The 26,178-nt window shown below is 40.6% G+C and overlaps 1 protein-coding gene across 1 annotated transcript in view; it reads left to right on the top strand.

Annotated features, from left to right (window-relative positions):
* The window catches only part of SGSM1 (small G protein signaling modulator 1), a 132,151-nt gene that overhangs the window by 25,513 nt on the left and 80,460 nt on the right, over positions 1-26,178 (top strand). The window contains exon 3 of the mRNA XM_075276576.1: positions 14,545-14,620. Within this exon, the coding sequence (XP_075132677.1) occupies positions 14,545-14,620 (76 nt within the window). The remainder of the gene's footprint in view (positions 1-14,544; positions 14,621-26,178) is intronic.

The following is a 26,178-nucleotide window of genomic DNA, read 5'->3' as shown; positions in this document are numbered from 1 at the left end:
CCAATCACTATATAATTATAATTAAGTATTGTGCAGTAAAATGACTGGCGAAAAGCAGGACAGGGGACAGACATAAGGAGGAGAAAACACTCATGCAAGTACTAACAAATCGAATGTGAGTGGCAACTCTACTTCTGTTTTTTTGGTGGCACCACCAGTTGCTACAGGATTGTTGTACTTCTTCAGAATGTAGGATGAAGGTTGTGATTACTTAGCTCGCTCATCTCAGACACATGAGAATATTGCATCCTATGGTTGGTGATGTGATCTTAAGTCAGGCTTCTGTGTGTTCCATAGCACATCATTTACTGCAGGGCCTGGCTCCTGATCTGGCTCCTCATGAGAAATCTATTTCTCCTAATCAGAACGGTCTTTCTCCTCTTTTTGAGGAGCTGGATGAAAACAGTCAGCATTGTTTGGAAGTGGAGGTGAAAGACATGACTGTTGGTGGTGAAGGTAGTAGCTGCAGGGGGGTGGTACCACTACTGGCAGTCCTTCTGGTAGGGGAACTAGGGGGAAATCTGTATGTGGAAATTATGAGCGTATGCAGGTATCCCATCGCCCATGATGTGTCAGAAAAAAAGTGGGGGAGACAATGACTTTGCCGATGACGATTCTTTTCTGGATAGGACCTGGTAACTGGGTCAGGGTGACAAGATAACATTAGATTAAGAGAATGGTGGCAGTGGTGATTGTAATGATTCCAGCTAGTCCAACATCTAAAAAGCCTGCTCGGAAAGACCTAGGGGAAGCTCTGGGGATGGTAGTGATGGTAGTGGCAGACACATTTCTGCTGGTGTCCACGACAGCATGCGGGAAAATTTTTCTACATTGCCAAACCATAAATCCATGGCAATGTGCCAGCAGAATCTTGAGTATGGCTACGTATTTATATGAAAAAGTATCAGTCTCTTATTTGACAAAATAGAACTGGTAGTGGCACTGGCAAGAGAAGCGTGGAAGACTGTTCTACACCTAGGAGATGGTGGTCGATATTATCATCATCACCAACCGTTTCTCCTGCTCCTCCTCTTCCTAACCACTGTTATTCATCCATAATGCATTGTGTGTCCAGTATGAATATGAGTAGGAATATGCACCCAGTCATCTGGTGGTTTTGCAACTTTATTTGCATCTGCCAAACTGCAGGCAATGCAGTTGCTGCCGTACCACTTAGTGGATTCCACTACGTTTCTTAAACTGATAGCATGCACTTGACCTTGATGGAGGGAACCTATCCACCATTAGTTCTCTAAGAATGCTGTCCCTGCTTTATATCACAGCAAAACCAGGTACTAGTTCCTCCTTGCAGTCTTAGACCAGTTTCACACAAGGTTTTTTGGTCCGGAAACTGAGGTGGAGGCCGCCTCCATTTCCAGACCAAAAAATGGGTAGCTGCAACTTGATGCCGGTGCAGTGCATCGGCATCCAGTCGTGCAATCCGCTCCAGATTAGGCCCAGTGAATGGTCCTAGTTGGGAGGCGAATCAGCCTGAAGAATGAGCATGTCCTTTTTCCTCCTCGCTCACACTGTGCAGCGCGATAGGCGCTGCTGGGCAGAAGGATGTTCCTGACAGAGTGTCAGGAACGCCCTTCTGACTGTAAAGCGCTTCGGTACCGGGACAGATAGCGCTGTACCCAGGGTACAGATCGGGAAAGCCGATAGTGCGCTGAATTCAGCGCACTGTCAGCTTTCCAGCAGTATATAACACTGCCTGTGCTCAATCTCATGAAAGGTCCTCTTTAAACATGTTGGAGCATGTGAACAGCAGAAGTTTGTGAACAATTACGGCATGCAGCAGACCACAGGGACAATATATTATTTTAAGATACTTAATTGGAGGCTCATGAGGGAAGTTTGCTGGCTTTTCAAGCCTTTTTGAAGAGGCCACCAATTTTGACAGCAGAGACTGCATCATCAGCAATATGATCACTTTATTGCATATCTTACAGGAAATACACTCATGTAACAAGGAAAGGAAGAGGAGGAACAGCTTATACCTCTTATTCAATGCGATCATCCAGCTTGATGGAGGGAGATGAGGATTTGAATCAGTTTAATTATGGTGAAAGAACTGGGACTCCTACAGTGGAGGAGGAGAATGGCTCTACTTTGAATTCAGAGGTGGCCCTTCATATGTCACAGGCACAGCTAGGGGAGGGGGCTGACCCTTATTTCTTTCAAAATGCTGCTGCTGCTGATGATGATGATCACGTTGGCCAAGAACACCAACCATGGCAAACTCGTGGGTGCACACACGGGCAAGCATGGCAAGTTGAATTCTTCACTGCTTACACAGCTTATTAAAAACATCAAACAGAAGGATGAGTACTGGATGTCAGTGCCCTTAGACCCTCCCTATAAAGCCAAAACTGGTGGGAGAAAAATTGGAATATTATCAGGATAGGCTGTATACCTATCTTACTGCAGAAAATCTTCTTGCCACACTTCTAGCTTTGGTCATTTCTACATATCTGTTTTTTTTTTGTTTGTTTTTTTTTTTTTTGCTTTTATTTCAATAGGTGTTAAACTCATGTAAAGTTGCATAATCTTCTGCGGGGAGACCACTGCAAGTGCAAATCTTTTCAGATTTGTCTTAGGGGGCGTTCACACTACCGTCAGTGTCCGACATGTAGTGTTCCTCTGTCCGCTTGAGAAGTCGGACATCTTCACTTGCGGACAGGAAAGGACGGGCACGGAGTGCAAAAGAACGCACCCGATGCCCATTGAAATAAATGACAGGTGTCACGGACACAGCTAGTGTCCGCTCCTAGTGTCCGTGACAGATTTTGAGCGGACACTAGGAGCGGACACTACATGTCGGTCACCGACGGTAGTGTGAACGCTCCCTTAGAGAAGACCTTCCACCAGTTGTGTTTGAACACAGTTTTTATCTATTGATATATTAAAAGTTTTCTTTTGTCATTTCTTATGGACCCATCTAGTGGCCTATTGGTATTTATATTTTCTCCTTGAGCTGTGTTTGCACAATAGGCAAATATCTATAGCCTTCTGTGAGTCTGTTTTGGTTTGGTTTTTTTTATTATTACTGTTTAGTTTTTTTCATCTTCCCTGGAGATATATATATATACAGTCCTATGAAAAAGTTTGGGCACCCCTATTAATCTTAATCATTTTTAGTTCTAAATATTTTGGTGTTTGCAACAGCCATTTCAGTTTGATATATCTAATAACTGATGGACACAGTAATATTTCAGGATTGAAATGAGGTTAATTGTACTAACAGAAAACGTGCAATATGCATTAAACCAAAACTTGACTGGTGCAAAAGTATGGGCACCTCAACAGAAAAATGACATTAATATTTAGTAGATCCTCCTTTTGCAAAGATAACAGCCTCTAGTCGCTTCCTGTAGCTTTAAATCAGTTCCTGGATCCTGGATGAAGGTATTTTGGACCATTCCTCTTTACAAAACAATTCAAGTTCAGTGAAGTTTGATGGTCGCCGAGCATGGACAGCCCGCTTCAAATCATCCCACTGATGTTCAATGATATTCAGGTCTGGGGACTGAGATGGCCATTCCAGAACATTGTAATTGTTCCTCTGCATGAATGCCTGAGGATTTGGAGCGGTGTTTTGGATCATTGCCTTGCTGAAATATCCATCCCCGGCGTAACTTCAACTTCGTCACTGATTCTTGAACATTATTCTCAAGAATCTGCTGATACTGAGTGGAATCCATGCGACCCTCAACTTTAACAAGATTCCCGGTGCCGGCATTGGCCACACAGCCCCAAAGCATGATGGAACCTCCACCAAATTTTACAGTGGGTAGCAAGTGTTTTTCTTGGAATGCTTTTTTTTGGACACCATGCATAACACATTTTTGTATGACCAAACAACTCAATCTTTGTTTCATCAGTCCACAGGACCTTCTTCCAAAATGAAGCTGGCTTATCCAAATGTGCTTTTGCATACCTCAGGCGACTCTGTTTGTGGCGTGCTTGCAGAAACGGCTTCTTTCTCATCACTCTCACATACAGCTTCTCCTTGTGCAAAGTGTGCTGTATTGTTGACCGATGCACAGTGACACCATCTGCAGCAAGATGATGCTGCAGCTCTTTGGAGGTGGTCTGTGGATTGTCCTTGACTGTTCTCTCCATTCTTCTTCTCTGCCTTTCTGATATTTTTCTTGGCCTGCCACTTCTGGGCTTAACAAGAACTGTCCCTGTGGTCTTCCATTTCCTTACTATGTTCCTCACAGTGGAAACTGACAGGTTAAATCTCTGAGACAACTTTTTGTATCCTTCCCCTGAACAACTATGTTGAACAATCTTTGTTTTCAGATCATTTGAGAGCAGGTTGTCCATGCTTGGTGACCATCAAACTTAACTGAACTTGAATTGTTTTGTAAAGAGGAATGGTCCAAAATACCTTCATCCAGGATCCAGGAACTGATTAAAAGCTACAGGAAGCGACTAGAGGCTGTTATCTTTGCAAAAGGAGGATGTACTAAATATTAATGTCACTTTTCTGTTGAGGTGCCCATACTTTTGCATTGGTCAAATTTTGGTTTAATGCATATTGCACATTTTCTGTTCGTACAATAAACCTCATTTCAATCCTGAAATATTACTGTGTCCATCAGTTATTAGATATATCAAACTGAAATGGCTGCTGCAAACACCAAAATATTTAGAACTAAAAATGATTAAGATTAATAGGGGTGCCCAAACTTTTTCATAGGACTGTGTATATATATATATATATATATATATATATATATATATATATATATATTTAATATTTTTTTTATTCTGAACAACCTCTTCAAGAGGTTAATAACCAATATGAAAACAATGTCTAGATTAGTGTCTGTGGAGTTGCTGAGTATCATGTGTTTTGGTAAACAAGATTTTTTTATTTTTTTTTTTAAAAAAACCTTGTCATACCATTTGCTAAAAATATTATAACTGATACAGATCCCTTTAAATGTGAAACATTGTACTTTCAGAAAAGCTGTATTTCCTAGCAACACTCATTGACGCTATTAAATCAAACATACTGTACATCCACCAAGCTCTGAAAGACCACCAGTTGCCTGGTGACAAACAGGTATATATAATCAAATATTACTGCATAAGACACTGAAGAGGTTGATCAGACCTCAAAATAGGATAAAAGGATAAAATATAACTTTTATTGAACTATACCGATAAAAACTTAGCCCAACTTACTCACACCCATGAAAAAGAGTTCTTGACTCAAACAGGGAAGGGTAGAGGCAAGATATAGTGTCAAAATACCATTACCTACTTCCCTTTGACCAATGTGGCTGTCAGTACACACACTTATTTAACTCATACACTGCTCAGCAAAGCATTCCCCAGCCTTCTGGAGTGCCGGCTAAGTGCCGTGCCAACCAGGGGGGGAAAGAGTCAATTGCTGAAAAGAGTCCTCTAGCCAACTTCCTACAGCCTACATAGGCCAAAATAGTGTATATCTTATGACCCAACGCGTTTCGCTAGACTCATCAGGGGTCAATGAAAAAAACATCAACTTTAAGCAGTAAATACTGCTATCATTGCTGACAAAATGAGGGCGGTTGGTGATCTGACCGCCAGCAGGACCGCCGCTACTCTCACCAGCGGTGAATTGTCCGGCTGGGAGGCACGCTTTTACCGTGCCTCAGGTCCCTCCCATTCCACAGAATCAGCCTATCCTGTGTGCCGATGGTGGTTCGTCATCAACTAGGCATTCCCGCCACTTCACCTTATTGGCGGATGTGTGACGAACCCACCTCGTACTGCGCATGCGCTCTCAACCTTGTTCGCGCATGCGCATTGTGCACCCCAAGCCTCCGTTCATTCATTCCTTCAGCCGACAGTACGGTATATACTTCACATCATGTGCGCATGCGTCCTAATGGTACGAGCCTGTCAGTATCTCCAGCTCCCACCTCATAGATGACTCGCACATGCGCTAGAACTTAGACTCGCATCCAGATTAGCACCCTTCGTATCACAGAATTCCGGTATGAACAGGCTGGTAATTGGCAAGATTCAAGATCGTGCACAATGTGGATTGGGACTTAGGGGAATCTCATCCCCCGATTACTGAATGCAAACATTTACTGAAGAGAAATACAGTGGTATACGCCACTGGGAAGAATTGTATTACACAGCTAAACAAACACCAGTGCTGAGAGGAGCTGCCTTAGTGTGGAGGGTATAATAGCTTTCTGATACTAAATAACCCAATATATTGAATTTGGCCGTACCAATAATGTCCTAAAACTCTAGCCAGAACCTGTCACTACATTTATGACATAGTTGTACGATATATTTATTCAAGAAAGCAGGAAAAGTCTAATTGTTCATTAAGACCTGTCGGTACCATACTTTCCATCCTATAAATCCATTGAGTTTCTTTCTTGAGAAGAAACCTATCCCAGTCACCTCCTCTCCGTGGGGGTTTTATGACTTCTATCACTTGCACAGTCAGATCTTCAATCTCCCCTGAATGCTGTTTAACAAAATGCCTTGCCACTGGCGTATCCCTTTGATTTTGTATATCACAAATATGTTCTCTTATTCTTCTCCTAAGTTGCCTACGAGTTTTGCCAACGTAATTGAAAGGGCAAGGGCAACTTAGAAGATAAATCACCCCACTAGTTTCGCAGTTCGCAAAGCTTCTACAATCAAAGGTAACTCCAGTGGCAGCACTTCGAAACACTGGCTTTTTTAAAACAAAGGGGCATGCTGTACATTTTCCACATGGGTAAGTTCCCACGGGTTTTTTGGTCAACCAGGTAGTTTTTTCTTCCTCCATGGGCAAGACACTATGTACCAATCGATCCTTGAGGTTTTTCCCTCGTCTGAAAGTGATGCTAGGTTGTTTTCCGACCATTTCTCCTACATCTGGATCTGCTGTTAGAATTTTCCAAAATTTCTTCATAATATTTCTAACCTCTTGATGACCTGAATCAAATGTCCCAATCAGCCTTATAGGACCCTGAGAAAAGTCCTTTCTCTTTGGGACAAGTAGATTTTTCCTCTCAGTCTGCTTTGCTTTAACAAATGCTTGCTCAACTATTTTCTTTGGGAAACCCTTTTTTTCAAAGCGATTTGCCAACACTATGGATTCATTAAGAAAGTCAGAGTAGGCCGAACAATTGCGCCGAGCCCTAATAAATTGTCCCCTAGGTATACCCTTTTTTAGGGGATCAGGATGGCAACTTGCCCAGTTTAAAAAACTATTTGTAGCTGTCGGTTTCCTGTGTATTTTAGAACCTATTTTTCCATCCTTACATTTCCAAAGTTTCAGATCCAAAAATGTTATAGAATTTTCTTGAAATTCTGCTGTAAATCTCAGGCCTAGGTTATTATGATTTAGCTCTTCCACAAAACATTCAAACCTTGCCTTTGACCCCCTCCATAATAAAAGCACATCATCTATATAGCGAATCCATAAATCAATATGGCCCGCCCATTCAATATTCTCTTCATCATGTACAACGGTTTCCTCCCACCAGCCGAGGTATAGGTTGGCATACGTAGGGGCCACAGGGGCCCCCATAGCCGTACCCCTCAGCTGGTGGAAGGTCCGCCCCTCAAAGGAGAATACATTTCGTTCCAAGATGAATGTTAGAAGTTTCATCACAAATCTGTTGTGTTCTGTGAGACCTACACTTCTGGATTTTAGAAAATATTCCACTGCCTCATAGCCCTTGTTATGCGGAATGGAGGAATATAGCGCCTCCACATCAAGGCTTGCAAAATATACTCCCTCTTCCATAAAGACCCCTTCAAGACGATTCAATACGTCCATACTGTCCCTTGTGTATGATGCTAGACCAAGGACAAATGGTCTTAATATGGTGTCCACATAGTGGCTTGCGTTCTGGGTCAAACTCCCAATCTGGGACACAATAGGGCTACCCCGTAAGGGAGTTACCCCTTTATGGATCTTAGGAAGGGCGTAAAAAGAGGGCATTACTGGATGTCGAGGCGCTAAATAGTTCCTTTCATTTTCATCAATCAATTTAGCCGCATAGGCTTCATTCAAGATAGCTTTGAACTCATCCCTAAAGCCTATAATTTTTTCTTGATTAATTATAGTATAACATTCTCTATCATTCAATAGGGACAAGCACATTTCCAAGTAGTTTTCTCTATCTAGACCCACAATGTTGCTTCCTTTGTCGGCTACTTTTAAAACCAAATTTTTTTTTTTTTCCAAAGATAATAGTGCCTGCATCTCCTCTTTTGTTAGATTAGAAGGCAGCCATTTATTTTTCTTTCTATCCAGTTGTTTGATCTCACTTTCCACCATTTTGACAAAGAGGTCAATGTGAGTATAATCACCCGGTGGCGGGTTTGTTCTATTGGGGAGCTTTAGTTTAGTAAAAGGTCCTATATTGGGGTCATTCTCGGACTCCCTAAGAAGGTCTTCCAGGATTTTTAATCCCTCATAGTCCGATCCTTCTAATCCAAATTCCTCACACTTAGCTCTGGCATTTTTTGTGTGAAACTTTCGCCATTTTAGCTTCCGTGCGAATAGATGGATATCTTTAGTCCAACAAAAAGGGTCAAATTTCACTGTTGGTACAAATGATAGACCTTTTTTCAGTAATGCAACTTCAAAATCCGAGAAGACATGCGAAGAAAGGTTACAAATACTTTGTTCTTCTTCCCCCTCATTACTCAGCTGTCTTCCCCTTATATGCGTACCCCAAAGTTCTTTTACTAACTCCCCTCCTTTACTTTGTGATGTATTTTCCTTAGGGTGATTATACTCAACATCAATGTTTATTACTGAGCTGTTTCTGGCCGCCCCCTTAGTAGGTACTTTGAGATTGTCGGACTCTTCTCTAAAAAAGAGGCCCTTTGATTCCCCCTACCTCGACCCCTATATGGGCGCGTCCCACTCTTAGTTTGATATCTTGCATTTTGCCTATAATTGCTATTTTTCTCACTGCTTTTATAGCTATAACTTGATGCATCAGAGTCCGTAGCATCACCCTCCGAGGACGTAGGAGGTTCAGCCCCTTTTGTTCTTCCCTGCTCCTGCACTACTGTGTAAGCTGTTTTCTTTTTAAATTCCTCCAAGTCCCTTCTGAATTGATAGTGTTTTCTTTCTTTTATTTGTGATATAAATCTCTCTATATTTTTTTGCAATTGTTTGTCCTTATTTTCAAAACCAGATAATTCTACAAGGAGCTTGGCTTTCTCCCTCTCATTATTCAATGTTTCCTCCAAGGTTTTAAATAGACTTTTTTCTTCCTCAAGGAGGATCTGCATCAATTTAAGTGAGCAACCTGTAATTTCTTTATCCCACTTTTCTTTCAGGACACTTGATTGTACTCTAGGCGCTGGCGTTAACGTAACTCTTAGTCCTCTCGGCACTATCTTGTTACTAATGTAACTTTCCAATGATTGAATTTCCCACCAGCTACGATAGTAGTCCTTATAGGCTTTAGTCAGTTGTTTAAACATTCCTTTGAGCGAGACTGCACTACCTGAGGGCCCTGGAATCTCACCCTCTGAAAACACACACTGCGCTTCCCCTTTTAGACTATCTGTGTTGATAGCACTCAATACAAAACTCGCCATTCCTTCACTGATATAATATGATCAAAATTAGCAAACTTTTCAAGGCTCCAAAACCTTATGGAATGTTCCTATTTATATAAATAGGATATAAAAGGATCGTCAAAAAAAAGTTCTTGTCTTATTTCTGGCTGTTTTCACGTATCCCTCAATAGACTCAAATATATGACGGAGCCATGAAAACTGGTGCCCCTTAGAATATTCAAGGTAATTTGGCCCATCAATTGCCTTAATAGAGTCTAACATTATGCAGCCTAAAGTGGAGGGCAGTTATTGGCACTAATGAGCATGCACATTATATGACCTGATCAGTACAGAGGTGTCACCTTAACAATAATAATTTATAATAAGTGTGAAACATTTTACGATGAAAACATTGTGATTTAGACTTTTTAGAAGAGTTACTGAAATGCTTTCCACTTCTGTTCACATCTGCGGCAGAAGGTCGGTTAGCATATTCTGTTAAAAAACATTGGAAAAAGTAGTACAGTTGCTGGAACCAATTATTCTTTAAGGTCAAGACTAAGAACGACTTCAATTTGCTCCTACTCTCCAAAAATCCAGATCCTTTTTATTTGAAATTTAGATTATGAGCCCCATTGGGAACAAGGGCCACTGTGGGGTGATGACAGTCTCTGTACAGAGCTGAAGAAAATTTAGTTTCTTCATAAATAAATGCAATAAATACACTTTATTGAAGGGGTTGTCCACGATAAAATTTTACTTTGGCAATTAGGAAAGTGAATAAAACAAACAACACCCCCCCCCCCAAACTTGTCCCCATGTCCTTGCTCTGCTTCAGATGCTGCTTCCAGGATACAGAGAGGTTGCGGCCGTGATGTTGTCATGTTATACTGCTGAAGCCCATCACCGGTCTGCAGCAGTGATAGGCTGCAGTGATTTAATTCTGACACCTATGCTGAAGACCTACCAATACATATACTGTATTTATGTATGTATTGTGTGTGTCTAAGTATACTTACCCATTTAGGCATGGATTCCACAAGACCTCTGGATGTGTGATTGTCAACAGTCTGAACTCTTTGTCATATTACTTAAACAATTTCTGAACAATTTTGCATTGTGACGGGGCACATTATGTAGATGAAAGAGGCAAATACCAATACTTTAATTAGGCAATGCCATTGCCATAAAGGGATTATTTGATTGGACAATGTGTGTGTTTATAGGTGATAAATAAATAAAAAAAATCACTGAAGGGCAGTTGCTACTGGACAAAACGTGTATCACTGTGTGAGCAATTAAATCGTAACTTTCATTAGATACTGCATTTAAAAATAGACCTATTTAGTGAATAGTGAGTCCAAATCAAGTCTATGTCTATTGGAGACCCACTGAGATCAGTGTGGGGGATGGTCAATGTAGTACGATCCCTGAAATAGTCTCCATGTTTTGCATGTTTTAGCTGTGTTTATTCGCTTATTGGGATTTATTTACAGCATGCTCTTGGTGTGGACCCCATTGACACTTATTGTGGCCATAATATATACTTAATAATTAAGCCTAGTTATCTATCTGAAGATAAAATAAATTGAGGTATACTGGATTGCCTTTTTCACACGGCATTTTGAAGAGGTGTTAGTTTTAGTCCACACCTTTATCATGAAGTATCCACATATACATTTATATCTTAGTCCTGTGTAAGGGTGCATTCACACTGAGTAAACGCTAGCTTATTTTGTAGAGTAAAATTACACTTGTAAATTTTGCTATCCCATTGACTTCAATGATATTTTTTTACAAGTGTAAAAATACGCCTGTAAAAAATACGCCTGTAAAAAATACGCCTGCAAAAATACGCCTGTAAAATGTCATTGAAGTCAATGGGATAGCAAAATTTACAAGTGTAATTTTACTCTACAAAATAAGCTAGCGTTTACTCAGTGTGAATGCACCCTTAGGACTGGAGACTATTTCAGGGATCGTACTACATTGACCATCCCCCACACTGATCTCAGTGGGTCTCCTCTACACATAGACTTGATTTGGACTCTGTAACATCTCTGCCTGTTCGGGCCTCCTGTGCTGCGGCGCAGGAGGCGTGTGCAGTTTGATAATCTGCTTAAAGTTTTTAGTTGCACTGTGTGAACACGGCTCTAGTTCTGTAATTGTATTTGCACCACACCCGTCTTCTGCCCTTGTTCCCTCTGTCCATTCAGTGGTTTGATTTTGTCTTGCCTGTGATTGATAGCTTTTCTTCCTATCAGGTTCAGGGCGGGTTCTTCCTCCCCTATTTAGTCTTGGCTCACATTCACACTGGTGCCGGTTATTGCCTCTTGCTTGCTGGTTTCTCTTGCTGTTTTATTACTTGTGTTCTAATCCTTGACCTCTGGCTTCCCTACTGATTATTCTTTTGGACTCTGATTTGGCACTGCATCACTCTCCTGTTACCGAACCCTGGCTAGCTGACCTCCCTTTGTTGTTGTTCGTCTTGTCTGCGTTTTGTGTTTCACGTATTCAGGGAGGGACTATCTTCGTGGTTGTTGCCTATTACCTAGAATAGGGTCTGGCAATAGGAAGGGAAAGTTGGGGACTTCAGCTTAGGGCTCACTGTCACTTGTGCCCCTCCCTCCAGGGTTCGCCAGCAGCTACTGGGGAATTATCATCTGGCTATTCCCTAACAGACTCACTATTCACTAATAGGTCTATTTTTATAGGTGATAAGTATCAAAATAACATCAACAAAATTTTTAACAGACGAGGTCTCCCAGCAAAGCATTGCCCAGCGAACTGTGTTCTCTGGCACCTTTGTGTTCTAGACAGAAATAACATTTTCAACAATTTATGCTACAGTCATTCTTATGTGGGATTGGACCAGATGATCTAGCCTTCGCTTCCCATGTCCATCAGTGAGCCTAGAGTACCCCTTACCCTGTTAGCAGTTCACCAGTTGTCCTTTCTGAGCCACATATGTTAGGTATTACCTATTGAATACCAGAAAATCCCCACAATTCCTTCTGTTCTGCTTTGACTCACTTGAATAGCCATTACATCGATTCTTACATGTGCCCATTTTTCCTCCTGCAGGCTGGTAACACATGTAGAGTTTTGTTGCTTTTCTGTTGATTTTGTTTTTGTTTTTTTGGTCCAAAGTTTTATAAGTTTTATACATTTACTAATACATCTATGTTGCATATGCAGACAAATAAAAGCTAGGAGTTCCAGAATGCGCAAGTCCTGAGGTCCAGCATTAGTAGTTAAATAATCTAATAGTCCACATGTAATACTCGTTTGATTGTGTACTCTGAATGTTTTACCCAACCTACATTAAGACAACAGAGTGCTATTTTTATCCGTTGCTATGACCCTGACCTAGGGGTATCAGTCATTTGTTTTCACTATGACACAAAGCTTGTTAGTAGTAATATATGGTCAGCATCTTTGATGAGTGTTTGATAATGGTATTTCTGTTCCATAGACACAAGCTTTTGTGTAATCCCTTATTACTTTGTAATTTATAATCCAGTTTATAATTTATTGTTTGTATATAATAATTTTTTTTATTAATGGACAATAAAAGTTCTGTTACAAGAAATCACAAAAGCATCTTGCATGCAATAAAACTTTGACATTATTTTTCTTTTTGTTCAGTTTTATGACTTTGATTAAAGCAGTATTTCAAAGCAAATAGCAGCTTGAAGCCAGTTGCACACGACCGTATGCTAACCGGTGGTCGTGAATGAATGTTTTGGGTCAGTGTGCGGGCGACATATGGATGTTATTCGTGTGCCACCTGTATACCGGTTGTGGTCACTTTCATTCAATGAATAGGAGCTGCGGAAGCAGGGCTGGAAAAACCTGGATAGCACACTGACCATTAAGGCTAGGTTCACACCTGTGCCCGATCTCCACCTGGGGATTCCTTTCACCATTCCGCTTTAAAAATGCAGAGAGAAAAGTCCTGAATTCAATCCTTTTTGGGTGGACCCCATTATAGTCTACAGGGTCCACAGCTTACCGAAGGTAACCGTTTTTTTAAGCGGATTAGGTTTCTGTTCGGGGATCCCCAAGTGGACCCCCCAAACGGAAACCTGAACGCAAGGGTGAACCTAGTGTCATATGGTGATGTGCAAAGGGGCCAAGGTCAAGTGTGGCTGTGAAGGCATCTGTGTTGTGGGAAGCTTCTAGATAGATAACTTTGTATCTACAGTATAAAGCAGTATAATTACTTTTATACAAAACACTTTGGAAAAGCCAAAATTTTGTATTGCATTTTTTTAACTATATTTAATTATTATAATTTTTTTCTGTGTAACAATCGTCATGCATTGATTGCCATTAAAAATTCCTTTGCAAAAGGAAAGCGAAAGAAGAGAAAGAAGTTGTTTGATAAATACTAAAGTAAATTTTGCTGACTTAAGAAAAAAAAGGAAATCTAAGGTCTTCTTTCGGGTTAGTGTTTGGAGAATCCGCAGGGTGCTACTGGCAGGACTTTTCTCTCCGGTTTCATGTGGAAACCAAACGGACCTCATTATAGTCTATGGGGCCTGTGTGATTTCCTAGGTAACGGCTTTTTAATGCGTATAGGTTTCTATCCGGGAGTCCCCAAACGGACTCCACAAACGGAAAGCCGGTTGATGATGTGAACAGGGCCTTATTCACACGGCATTCTGCATTCAATTCAGTGGGACGAAGTTACAAAGACTGTTGTTATTAACACTATAATCTTGGAGTGGGCGGAGGGTGCGTTAATGACGCTGGTGTGCTTTTAATATATTTTACACCAGATTTCTGGCGTAAATGATAAAACTTTAGTGGGGCCAATGGCTCTGTCACCTGTCCACTCTTTTTCAGGGAAGTAGCAACAGTAGAGTTGCTTTTTTTTTTTTTGCTCTAAATGCTGAGTTTTTATGAATTGTACAAGGCATAATAAATCTGCCCCAGTGTGTCTATTCATGTTATCTTCATGTCTCAGTTTCTTTTTTAACTTTTTATTTTTGTCTTTTATAGGTCAAACAAATTATGGAAGAAGCAGTTACAAGGAAATTTGTACATGAAGACAGCAGCCATATCATCTCTTTTTGTGGTAAGCTCTCTTTCATGGTTCTGTATAAAATATGATTCTGGTATAAGTAAAGTGTAGCAAAACTGCACGTGGTTTGTCTGTGTTTTTTTTAATGCAGTTTAGCTGTGTGATTTCTAAGGTTTCTAGAAAATGTGATTTGTAACGTGAAAGCATACTAAAATGGAGAAGTGCTTACATGGGTTATGCAGGAAAAATAGAGCTTGCCAGTATATTTTGTGCACTAGTTTGCGCTTACTATATATGCACATCCCCTATTGTCAATTTTTTATTTTTGTATTGTGTAGTGTGGAACCAGAAGTCTAATTTGTCTGCTTGCCCTGTTCACGCTCCAAGTTTCAGTCACAGTTATATTATATGTACAAGCAATAGAAGTAGAGCGGAATCAGTGATAGTACAAAAAGCAGGAGAGGCTGAGCAGAGACATCCGACCCCTGCAGCACTCTGGAAAATAGGAATGGGGCAACATGGGACTTACATATATATAAGAGCTCATTCACACGGGCACAGAGGGGCCGGATTATGGCGCGGAATCCACGTCATAATCCACCCCCTCACAATGGTGGTCTAAGGAGAATACTAGCGATCTCTTTTCCGTGAGCGGCATATTGCCACTCCGGAAAAAAGGAGCGAGCTGCCCTTTCTTCAGGCAGATTCCATGGCTCATTGAGCCGCAGCATCCACCTCACGGCAGCACCCCCTGGACTAGGCCCATTCATTTTGAGCCTACTCCAGAGCGGGGAGCAGCGACTGGGCCGCGGCAAGCATGTTTTGGTCCCGATTTTGAGGCGGCTCCTCGCGTCAAAATCAGGACCAAAATACGCTATTCTGTCCCTGTGTGAACTAGGCCTTAGTAAGTAAGCTTTTTCAGTGCAAAGAATACACTGATAAGCTTCTTATGTCCCCTTAGAACATACTTCAGTTATTCAGTTTCTATTTTGGCATAATTCTATTGAGACTGGTATGATTAGAATATGTTGTGCTATATAGTAGTTATTTTTCAAAAACTTGCATTTTGTTCATAATTTAACTTAAGATATGAAACTCAATTCAGTACTTTCAAAGTATATATTATAAGCTTAGCTTGATTGTTACTTTTTCATAAATTTTCTTTGATTCCTTGCATACTGGCATAATTATTTTGTTTTCTTTTTTTTTATTTCTTTTTTTATTTATAAAGTATAAGCAAACAAAACAAACAGTACAAAAACAGACTCCACAGAGGTAGGAGCCAGTAAACAGCGCAAACAAGTGTGGACATGGAATGATATATCCGTAGTGACAGCTTCAATGAGGCAAATGCATAGACAGGGTCAGAGAAAAAGGAGAAGAGGGAGGGCAAGAAAAAAGGAGAAGAAAGAATGGGGAGAGAGGCGTGGGAGAAAGGAAGGGGTAAGGGGATGGGGTTAAGAGTTCCATCAATTACCCCATAGAAGCAGCACTTGCAGAAGGTAACTGATTTCACTAGATAAAGCGGTCCGTCATAGCCTGAGGAGTTGGGGAACGATGTGAGGAAGCTGGAGAAATCGCCACTGAGCAGGGAAGTCATTTTCACAGGAGTTAGAATCTTAACTCAATTTGATCCATAAAGGTATGTTTACACAGTGGTAATTGAAGAGGAATTTAAGGTGAATTCTGCTTCAAATTTCTCTTCCATTTTCGCCTGCTTTGGCTTTCTGGCATGGCTTTCACCCGCTGATTTGGCTCAGATGAATGTGTGTAATCAGCGGCATGACTCAAGCCATGAACTCTGCAGCAAGATTGAGCATGATGTCTGTTTTTTCAGGGTCCTACTTTGATCTGTGCCCCATTGTCAAAAGTGTGTTGCAGAATTGGGGAAGAACCAAAATCCGTGCCAAATTCCACTGTAGTAACCCTTAAGTAGGCAAGTAGTAACCCTCAAAATTTCAAAATTATAACAAGTTTTTATTTAACACACAAAGTTAAAAACATTTAAAAACATTAAAGCCTTTCATGGGTAGGATGTATTTTTTATATTAAATATCTGAAGGTCTATAAAGTATAGTTAGTATAAAAAAAATACAGGAAAATATATACTAGCAAAAGAACCCGGCTTTGCACGGGTATGTTTAAATTTTTTTGTTTATGTAGAGGCCCCATAAGAATTGGCCAGTTTTCCACTGGTCAGGTTTCAGCAGGTCACTGTTGTCTGTGACATACCTTGTCAGATTGGAGACGGGTTTGGGTCCTCAGAGAATTCTCATTAGCTCGAGCAGCAACCATGCGTTTTACTACAGAAGTTTGCGTCCAAATGCAGTTTTCCTTTTTGGAGGCATGAGTAGTTTAAATACCTTTCAACTTATAAGAATGCTGACATCCAGTTTGGCAGTTCAGTTTAGTTACAGTCTATTTATGGCTGTGTTGTTATGGAAACCTGTTAAATGAAATGTGAAATTATATTGACTGATAGACATCATACGACTGATTATTTAAGGACCTGCGAACTGCTGTTGACCAATACAGCTGATAAATAGCTTGGTTGCTATGGAAACCTGGTGTACAGTTGCGTGTATGTCAAGACTGAAGAACCTGCGAGTTTCCACTGGTCTATAATCGCCATGTAATCATGTGTATCTCAAATATGTGTGAAAAACTTGCGATTGGTTGTTATGGAAACCTGAAGTAAAGCTATGTGTATGTGACCTTGTGTAACCGTATTATCCACAGCTCCCTGCCCCTTTAAAGCTGACCTACTATAGTGAAGAAAAATGGATGGGTTGTTTTGGAAACCTGGAGTAAAGCTGTGTGCATGTGTAGACTATGCACCTGTGAGCTTCTGTTGGCTGATAAGGAACATGTGACCATGTGTATGGCAGTTGAAATATGAGTGAAAGACTTGCAGGCTAGTGGCTAATGCAAGTCATTTTTTTGGAATACTGTATCTCAGGAACTGTACGTCCTAGATAGCTGAGACCCAGTCTTAAACCTTCCCGAACACCTGATGTACTTGTATGCCAAATTTGGTGAAGATCGGTCCAGTCGTTTGGTCATACAGATAGACAGGCAGACAGGAACTCATATATATGTGTGTGTGTGTGTATATATATATATATATATATATATATATATATATATATACACACACACACTAGCAGGAGGACCCGTCTTTGCATGGATATATTTAATTTTTTGTTTGTGTGTGTGTCCATAAGCATCATGTATATCTCAGTTTGGATATCAGAGAAAAACTATGGAAACCTGGAGTAAAATTCTAATATGTGGTTCTCTCTCTGTGCAGAGCCGTGTATCTAATCCTCCGGCGTGTGATATTGTGTGCAGTGGTGCATATCTAATCCTCCGGTGTGTGTTATTGTGCAGTGGCGCGTATCCAATCCTAATGCATATGGTATTGTGTGCAGTGGCGCATATCTAATCCTTCGGTGTGTGGAATTGTGTGAAGACGCGTGTATCTAATTCTCTGGCGCTTGGTACTGTGTGCATACATGCATATCTAATCTTTTGGCTTGTGGTACTGTGTGCTGACTTGTGTATCTAATCCTCCAGCATGTGGTACCGTGCACAGACGCGTGTATCTAATCCCCTGGCGTGTGATACTGTGTGCTGACTTGTGTATCTAATCCTCTGGTGTGTGGTACTTTGTGCAGACGCGCGTATCTAATCCTCTGGCATGTGGAACTGTGCAGACTCATGTATCAAATCCTCTGGCATGTGGAACTGTGTGCAAACGCGTGTATCTAATCCTCTGCCATGTGATACTGTATGCTGACCTGTGTATCTAATTCTCCAGCGTATGGTACTGTGTGCAGACGCATGTATCTAATCCTCTGGCATGTGGTACTTTGTACAGACATGTGTATCTAATCCTCTGGCATGTAGAACTGTGCAGAGGCGCGTATCTAATCCTCTGGCATGTGGAACTGTGTGCAGATGCATGTATTTAATCCTTCGACTTGTGGAACTGTGTGCAGACGTGCATATCTAATCCTCAGGCGTGTGGAACAGTGTGCAGACGCGTGTATCTAATCCTCAGGCATATGGAACTGTGTGCAGATGCACGTATCTAATTCTCCTGAGTGTGGAAATGTGTACAGACACGCATATTTAATCCTCTGGCGTGTGGAACTGTGTGCAGACGCGCGTATCTAATCCTCTGGCGTTTAATACTGGGTGCTAACCTGTGTATCTAATCCTCTGATGCGTGTATCTCAGTTTGGATATCAGTGTTGGATTGTACGTGTGGAGTGAACATGGGTATGGCAGTTATAACTTGAGTGAAAGACTTGGAGGTTTTTATTGGCTAATTGGGGGGGGTCATGGTTTTTGGAAAGCTGTATCTCCGGAACAGTACGTCCGAGTGAGTTGGGGTCTCACCTTAAACCTCCCCGGACACCTGAAGTATCCATGTGCCAAATTTGGTGATCGGTCTAGTCATTTGGTCGCACATAAAGAACATACATACAGAAAGACAAACAAGATGTAACATCTCTGCCTGTTCGGGTCTCTGCGAAGTTTTTGGTCGCACTGTGTGAACACGGCTCTACTGCTGTGATTGTATTTGTGCCACACCCGTCTTCTGCCCTTGTTTATCTCTGCTCCTCTAATGGTTAATCTGGTCTTGCCCTGTGATTGACAGCTGCCTTCCTGTCAACTCCATGGATGGGTTCTTCCTCCCTATTTAACCTTGGCTCTCATTCACACCTATGCTTGCTATTGCCTTGTGCATACTCGCTCCATACTGTCACTATTTTGCTTGCTTTCTTATCCTTGACCTTTGGCTTTCCTCACTGACTATTCTTTTGAGTCCGATTTGGCACTGCATCGCTCCACTGTTACTGACCCTTGGCTAGCTGACCTCTCTTTTTTGTTGTCCGTCTTGTCTGCGTTTTGTGTCTCACCTATACAGGAAGGGACTGTCTTCGTGGTTGCCGCCTATTACGTAGGATAGGGCCTGGCAATAGGAAGGGTCAGTTGGGGGCTTCAGCTTAGGGCTCACTGTCTCTTTTGTCCCGTCCCAGGGTTCAAACAGTTACTGGGGAATTGCTGTCCTAGCAATTACCTAACACAACAATTCATTTTTATAATATATATATAAATTATATATATATATATATATATATATATATGTGTGTGTCTAGCAGAAGGGCCCAGCTTCGCACGGGTATATTTCAATTTTTGTTTGTGTTGTGGCCCCATAAGAATTGCCCAGTTTTGCACTGGTGTATTTTGTATGTCGTTTGTGTGTCCATATGCGTCATGTGATCATGTGTATCTCAGTATCATAGTATCAGTTGTTATGGATATCTGGAGTAAAGCTGTATGAATGTGACCTTGTGTAACCATGTCATACACAGCGCCCTGCCCCTTTTAAAGCTGACATAAAGCAGTGAAGAAAAATGGCTGGGTTTCTATGGAAACCTGGAGTAAAGCTCTGATGTGTGGTACTGTGTGGTGATGCATGTATCTAATCCTCTGGTGTGTGATACTGTGTGCTGAGGTGCGTATCCTCGGGCATGTGGTACTGTGTGGTGAGGCACATATCTAATCCTCCGGCGTGTGGTACTGTGTGCTGAGCCGCATATCTAATCCTCCGGTGTGTTGAGGCCCGTATCTAATCCTTTGGTTTGTGGTACTGTTTGGTGAGATGTGTATTTAATCCTCTGACGTGTAGAACTGTGTGCAGACGCACGTATCTAATCCTCCGGCGTGTGTCCTGTATGCAGAGATGTGTAGCTTATCCTCCGGCGTGTGGTACTGTGTGCTGAGCTACATATCTAATCCTCTTATGTGTGTATCTCTGTTTGGATATTAGTGTTGGATTGTGCATGTGGAGTGACCGTGTGTATTGCATTTCTAATATGAGTGAAAGACTTGAAGCTTTGTATTGGCTAATGGGGGTCATTATTTTGGGAATACTGGTATCTCCGGAACAGTATGTCCGAGCGAGTTGAGGCTTAAACCATCTCCGACACCAGAAGTATCTGGACCAATCTTCACTAAATTTGACACACGGTCATTTGGTCGCGCATAAAGAACAAATAGACAGACAGATAGAAACTCATTTTTATAATATAGAGAATGTCTGTTTTACTATCCCAAATGCTGTCTTTATAAAATATATGCTATATGGCCTGTAAAGAAAAGCAAAAGAAATAACTTGATAAAAAATACAAATGTGACCAACATATTATATGTACTGCATAGTGCTGTAATATAAAGGTATATAACTGTGTTCCAATTGTCAATAGAGAAAAGTGAACATATACCTCCTCCAGGTACTTCAATATATACACAGATAATGATAATTCAATTCAATGAAAGTACTGCTACTAAAAATGCAGCTAAAACTATGGAATATCACATATACTATATAACAAATAGTCAGATAAGTGGCAATTTGTTAGATACCATGTAATGTAGTAAAAAAGCTATACAGAAAGCAAGGTAAGAAGAGCAACTAAGTAAATCAAACTAAGTGAAGTTCCTACCTATGTCTGGACCTGTTACCTTCGCTCCGCACATATCGCCCGCATTTGGGTTTCCTCAGGGGATTGTAGCATGTATAATGTTCTATAAACCTTCTTTTATATACAAGCATGATGTAATGCCGTCACAGTGTGCTGATTTGTTACATATTGCGCATGATTGAGAATAAAGAGGGTAAATACCCTCAATAATAAGATACCTTAAGCCAGTGTTAGATGGTTTACTCTGCACTTTATCTACAATACTGCATATAAGTACTAGGTAATATCACCCATTACAACTCAAATCCCATTGTCCATGTATGTACTTATGTAATCTCTCAATGCATTGTACTATTTGCTGCACAACATTATTATTTCAATATAACAGATAGATGCATTGGTACTCTATCAATATGCCAAATACAGGTTGTATATTATTGTCGACATATATTCTTTTGTGGAGAGATGTAAAGTGAATTCATTCAGCATATACCTAGCATATTCATACCTTGTTACAGTACTGAAATCCTAGACTATTGAACTTTATGAAACAATCGAAAAACTACAAAGAATATGTTAAATTAGATGGTTTTTATGTTTTAATATTTGTTAGGTGATACTGGATGTATACAAATGTATGGGAATATATTTGCCTACATTTCAAAAGTATAAGTATGAATATTGAAGTAGGAGACAAAAATGTCACTTTCCATAAAATTTAAATTCTTCTTTCCAAGTGGTATAAGGAAAATGTTTGTTTTTGTACCATGTTAGCCAGTGGATAGGAAATTTAAAAAAACATAAAACTTGAAAGTCTTCAGTAGGTGATACCTTTTTAAATGGCTAACTAATAATGATGGTAGATTACAACATTTCGAAGCTCTCGGCTTCTTCTTCAGGTATATCTAATAACTATTTCTGAAGGCTACATATTTATGTACAACAGGACACTAGGAATAGAATTTTAGGAGGGAGTGGGGAGGGTATCAACTACTGAAGACTTTCAAGTTCTTTCCAAGTGATGCATTCTGTGTGTGCAGTTTTTTATTTGGAAGGTCTAGTTGACTTCCCTGAGAATGTTGCAGCATATGAATGCAGGCTAAATTGTTATTACTGTACCAGTAACATAATGTGGGATGTTTACGCATTCACTTCATATGACATTATGATGGTTTTCCCATTAAATAAATCCGGCTTTGTCAGTACTCATTATAAAGTAATGCTTTCATTGCCAGCACAAAAAGACAACTGTGCTAAGCATTTATGCAATCAGATGTCATTCATTGGACAGTTGGCTACATTGTGACATGATTTCTTTTTACTTTAGTTTTCAAACGAATAAAAAGAAATTTTATTATTGGTATTTCATTTGAAATAGCAAGTTACAGTTTATATAGTTGTCTATTGAAGACAGGTAACCTGACATAGTTTTCTTGCCCTGAAGATCCAGATATGTATGTGTTAGGGAATTGCCAGTTAAGTAATTCCCCAGTTGCTGCTCTTGAAACCTGGGAGGGAGGGAATGATTGAGACAGTGAGTCCTAATGCTCGACCAAGCCCCAGTCCCTACCTACTTGCCTCAACTACCCTGGGCAGTAGAAGACAGTGGGGCAACAGTCCCTTCCTATAATACAATTGTATAAACAAAATTTCAGACAAGACAAACAAACACACCGGTAATCAATAGAGCCAAGAGTCAGAACCAATCAGGCAGTGCAGCACCGAATCAGCACCGGAAGAAAAGTCAAAAGGGGAAAAAGCCAAGGTCAGAAAAGTAAATAAACAGCTAAAAGTAAATAGCTAGCATACTCAGAGAAGCAATAGCAAGCAACCAAGAGAGGGCTGAGAAACTATATAAAGGGTAACAAGAACCTACCCTAACCTTAATTGGAAAGTGAGGATGTCAATCACAAAGTATACTTTAGTGTTAACTCTAGTGTTAACTCCTTAGTAACCAGAGGAGCTCAAGCACTGGCTAGAGTGACTCACTGCAATGAATACTCAGCAGTTCTAAAACAAAAGGAGCAGAATATCATAAATGGACACGCTTCCTGCGCTGAAGCATGCAACTGGAGGATGGAGCAGAGGCATGAATGGGCAAAGATGTTACAATATGACTTTTTCATTATGTTTCTGCTCCTTTTGGGAGGTGGGATGAACAAAAAAAATATATTTCTGATTTTGACAGTTGTATAAGGGTGTCTGAGGGGTTCCAGAGCCTATGTCTTCATCCAGCTTGCAGTTGCAAGTTGAGTTGCAGCCAAGTATTTTAAAACATATAGTAAAGTAAAAGGATTTGGGGGCGACACTCCAAGTATTCTCTGCATGTGGGTAAATATTTTATTCCAGTAGAACAGTATTCCAGCAAACATGACACTTTAGCATGGCCAACGACATTGCAGTATTCACAGCAAGGTTTCGAGAAATTCCATCATCAGGTATAGGAGGTTAAACAACGAGAGCAATGGGTGGTGTAGTATGTAGCAAATTCATTGGTATAGGACCTTGAAGAGGTGTAGTACAAGGGAAGCCAGGCTGCACCTGATGAAGCTATTTTTTGGAGGTGTGGTTAGTCCCCATGGTAATCATACACTATCTTGTGAGGTGTTAGCCAAGTGCCTTCCTACACAAATAGAAGGAGAGTTATGTTCCTTCTTAAAACATATAGGTACAGAATTTTTCAGCACCTGAACACCATTGATTAAAATACATCAATTGATCAAAACCTCTGACCTTTCACTATAACACATCAAAACTCTGGTAGAACAGCGATTGCTTTTTCAAGCCAGTGTCTATCTTGAATTTAATAATAATGTACTGTATGCAACCCTGCACATTTATTATACAGTGTACAGCAGGAATCTAAAGTCTTTTCTCCAGTAGATACTTGTAAATTTGGTCATCAATGAGAAGAGGAAACATTCTTTAGTCTACATTTACTTTGTAGAGCAGCAGTCTTAGTAAATATTAACCACTAACTTTATTTTTTATTTCCTTTGCAATGTTGTAACTAAAACATTAAAGAGAAGCAATAAGCTCCCTGAGGACAGCAATAGAGGAGATACACACGTTTCTTTACATGTCTGTAGAGATCGTAAAACTGCTAGTGTGCTTAATAGCAAATGAAGAATGATTTGAGCTTCATGCATAAAGTCTGTACATCAGTACATGGAGGCTATTCAGATTTGCTGTGTGAATAAGGTCTTAATTTACAGGAGAAATATAAATTAAGACTTTTATATAGACCAACCCAGCCGCAATGATCAGGAACATCTATTCTTCAGGAGTCTTTGTTTCCGATTATTGTCCACTGGGTTGTTGCAGAGCTTCAGTGCTGTATTTGGGTTGAATGAATCATTCATCCCTATACAGTTTGTGATGACTGTCCATGCTTCAAGCAGTGTAATAGAGCTTGCATTAAATCCCACACCTTGTGTTTACTCTGTGAAAGTGTACATGTATAAAGCTGAGGTATGAACTGCAGAAGTGTTAGCCTATTGATCCTGCTCTTGTGACTGGTTTGGCTGGAATATTTTTTATATAGATAGTCCTATAAAAAATAATAATAATAATAATAATAATAATAATAAAAAAAATAGTTTATTCTAAAATTCTAATTTAAAAAAAATGGTAACATGTTCCCTCAAAGTCTGACTGGGATTGACCATTCCTGCATCATTGGAATTACACATCAAAGATTAAAGGGGTTTTCTGGTCAAAAATGAATTTTCAAAAAAGGTCTGTTAGTGCTGTTAATAGGCTAATAAGTGCACCAAATGCCTTTAGCAGTGTTTTAAGTGATTTATGGGTTCTATGGGACCTCCTGGTTTCCTCTGCATTTGTTTACTGTGGCATCTTCCTGCTCTGTGCCTTTCCTACAATTCCCATGATTCCTTGAGCTGCACTTAGAGCTGACTCACTCCCCCTCCCTTTCTCACTAACTCCTCCCTTTCCTGATTCCCTAGCTGACCCACCCACTATACCCTTCAGTAATGATCTATGCAGAGCAGTGGCTGTAGCTCCCTGTGTCTATCTTAGTATAGATCTACTGTGCACAAGGAGATCTATGATAGACACAGGGAGCTGCAGCCCCTGCTCTGTATAGATCACTACTTAGAAGACGACAAAGGACCTTGTAGTGATGTAATCACAGGGACAAGCCAATCACAGAGCAGTAGTGACGTCATCATAGGTCCTTTTCCGGAAGTAGGGAAGAGACAGTTGGAGGCAGTGAAAAGAAAGCAGAGGGAGGGACTTGCATAGAAGAACCAAGAGAGGAGGGCGTGAACAGAGTATGATGTGAGGGGTGCATGGGAACGCCCAAGGTGCACGGAGGGCTCATTTACATATATGTTTAAAAGGTAATTTGTTAAAACGGGGGGTGGGTTTAACAAACTATTAGCAAGACCTGAATAGCCTTTTTAAAGGCTATTCAGGCATATGTTTATCTAAAATAGCGAAAGTCCAGTGATAGAGCCCCTTTAATTGACATAGCAAGTGAACTGAATTACTTAAAATCGACAGTGGCCTATGTGATTATGAAGTGGAAGGTGAACAGTGATTGTCGGAATGTGCCCCAAGTCGGCAGACCCCTGAAACTGGGAGATAGACCGACGAGTGCTGGCCAGGAAAACCGCACCCAACCGATAGCTTACATACGCCAGGAGTTTCATCAGGCAGTATTGTGTTGATCAATACCATCCGTAAGGAAGTATCTGCTGAGTTTTACCAACTATTGAATATGAATAAATGTTGTTTTTCTATTCTACCACAGATGTCCAAATACATATTGGTAGACAGTGTATGATCCAAAGTGGCCCTTGCACAGTATAATATGGATTGTGCATGTGATGTCCTATGCCCAGAAGAGCAAATAAAAATGTCCTCATAATATGGCTGGACCCTAGAAAAATATGCCTGGGGTGGTCACATGACCCACCCCCCTTTTCCCTCCTTCCCGGCGCAAAAGCTAAATAAGTATTTTTGGTAGATGGTTATTTAGAAAGTATGAGGGCGGTATGAAAGGTCCTAGCTGGAAGATAGTTTTATCCTAGACAACCCCTTTTAATGTTTTAGTTCCTCTTTGCTTGTGATTGTAACCTGTCACATTTTGTT

This window comes from Leptodactylus fuscus, chromosome 1, assembly GCF_031893055.1.
Source record: "Leptodactylus fuscus isolate aLepFus1 chromosome 1, aLepFus1.hap2, whole genome shotgun sequence".
Lineage (NCBI taxonomy): Eukaryota > Metazoa > Chordata > Amphibia > Anura > Leptodactylidae > Leptodactylus > Leptodactylus fuscus.
Note: the sequence above shows the minus strand (reverse complement) of the source record. Positions and strands in the feature narration are given on the sequence as shown.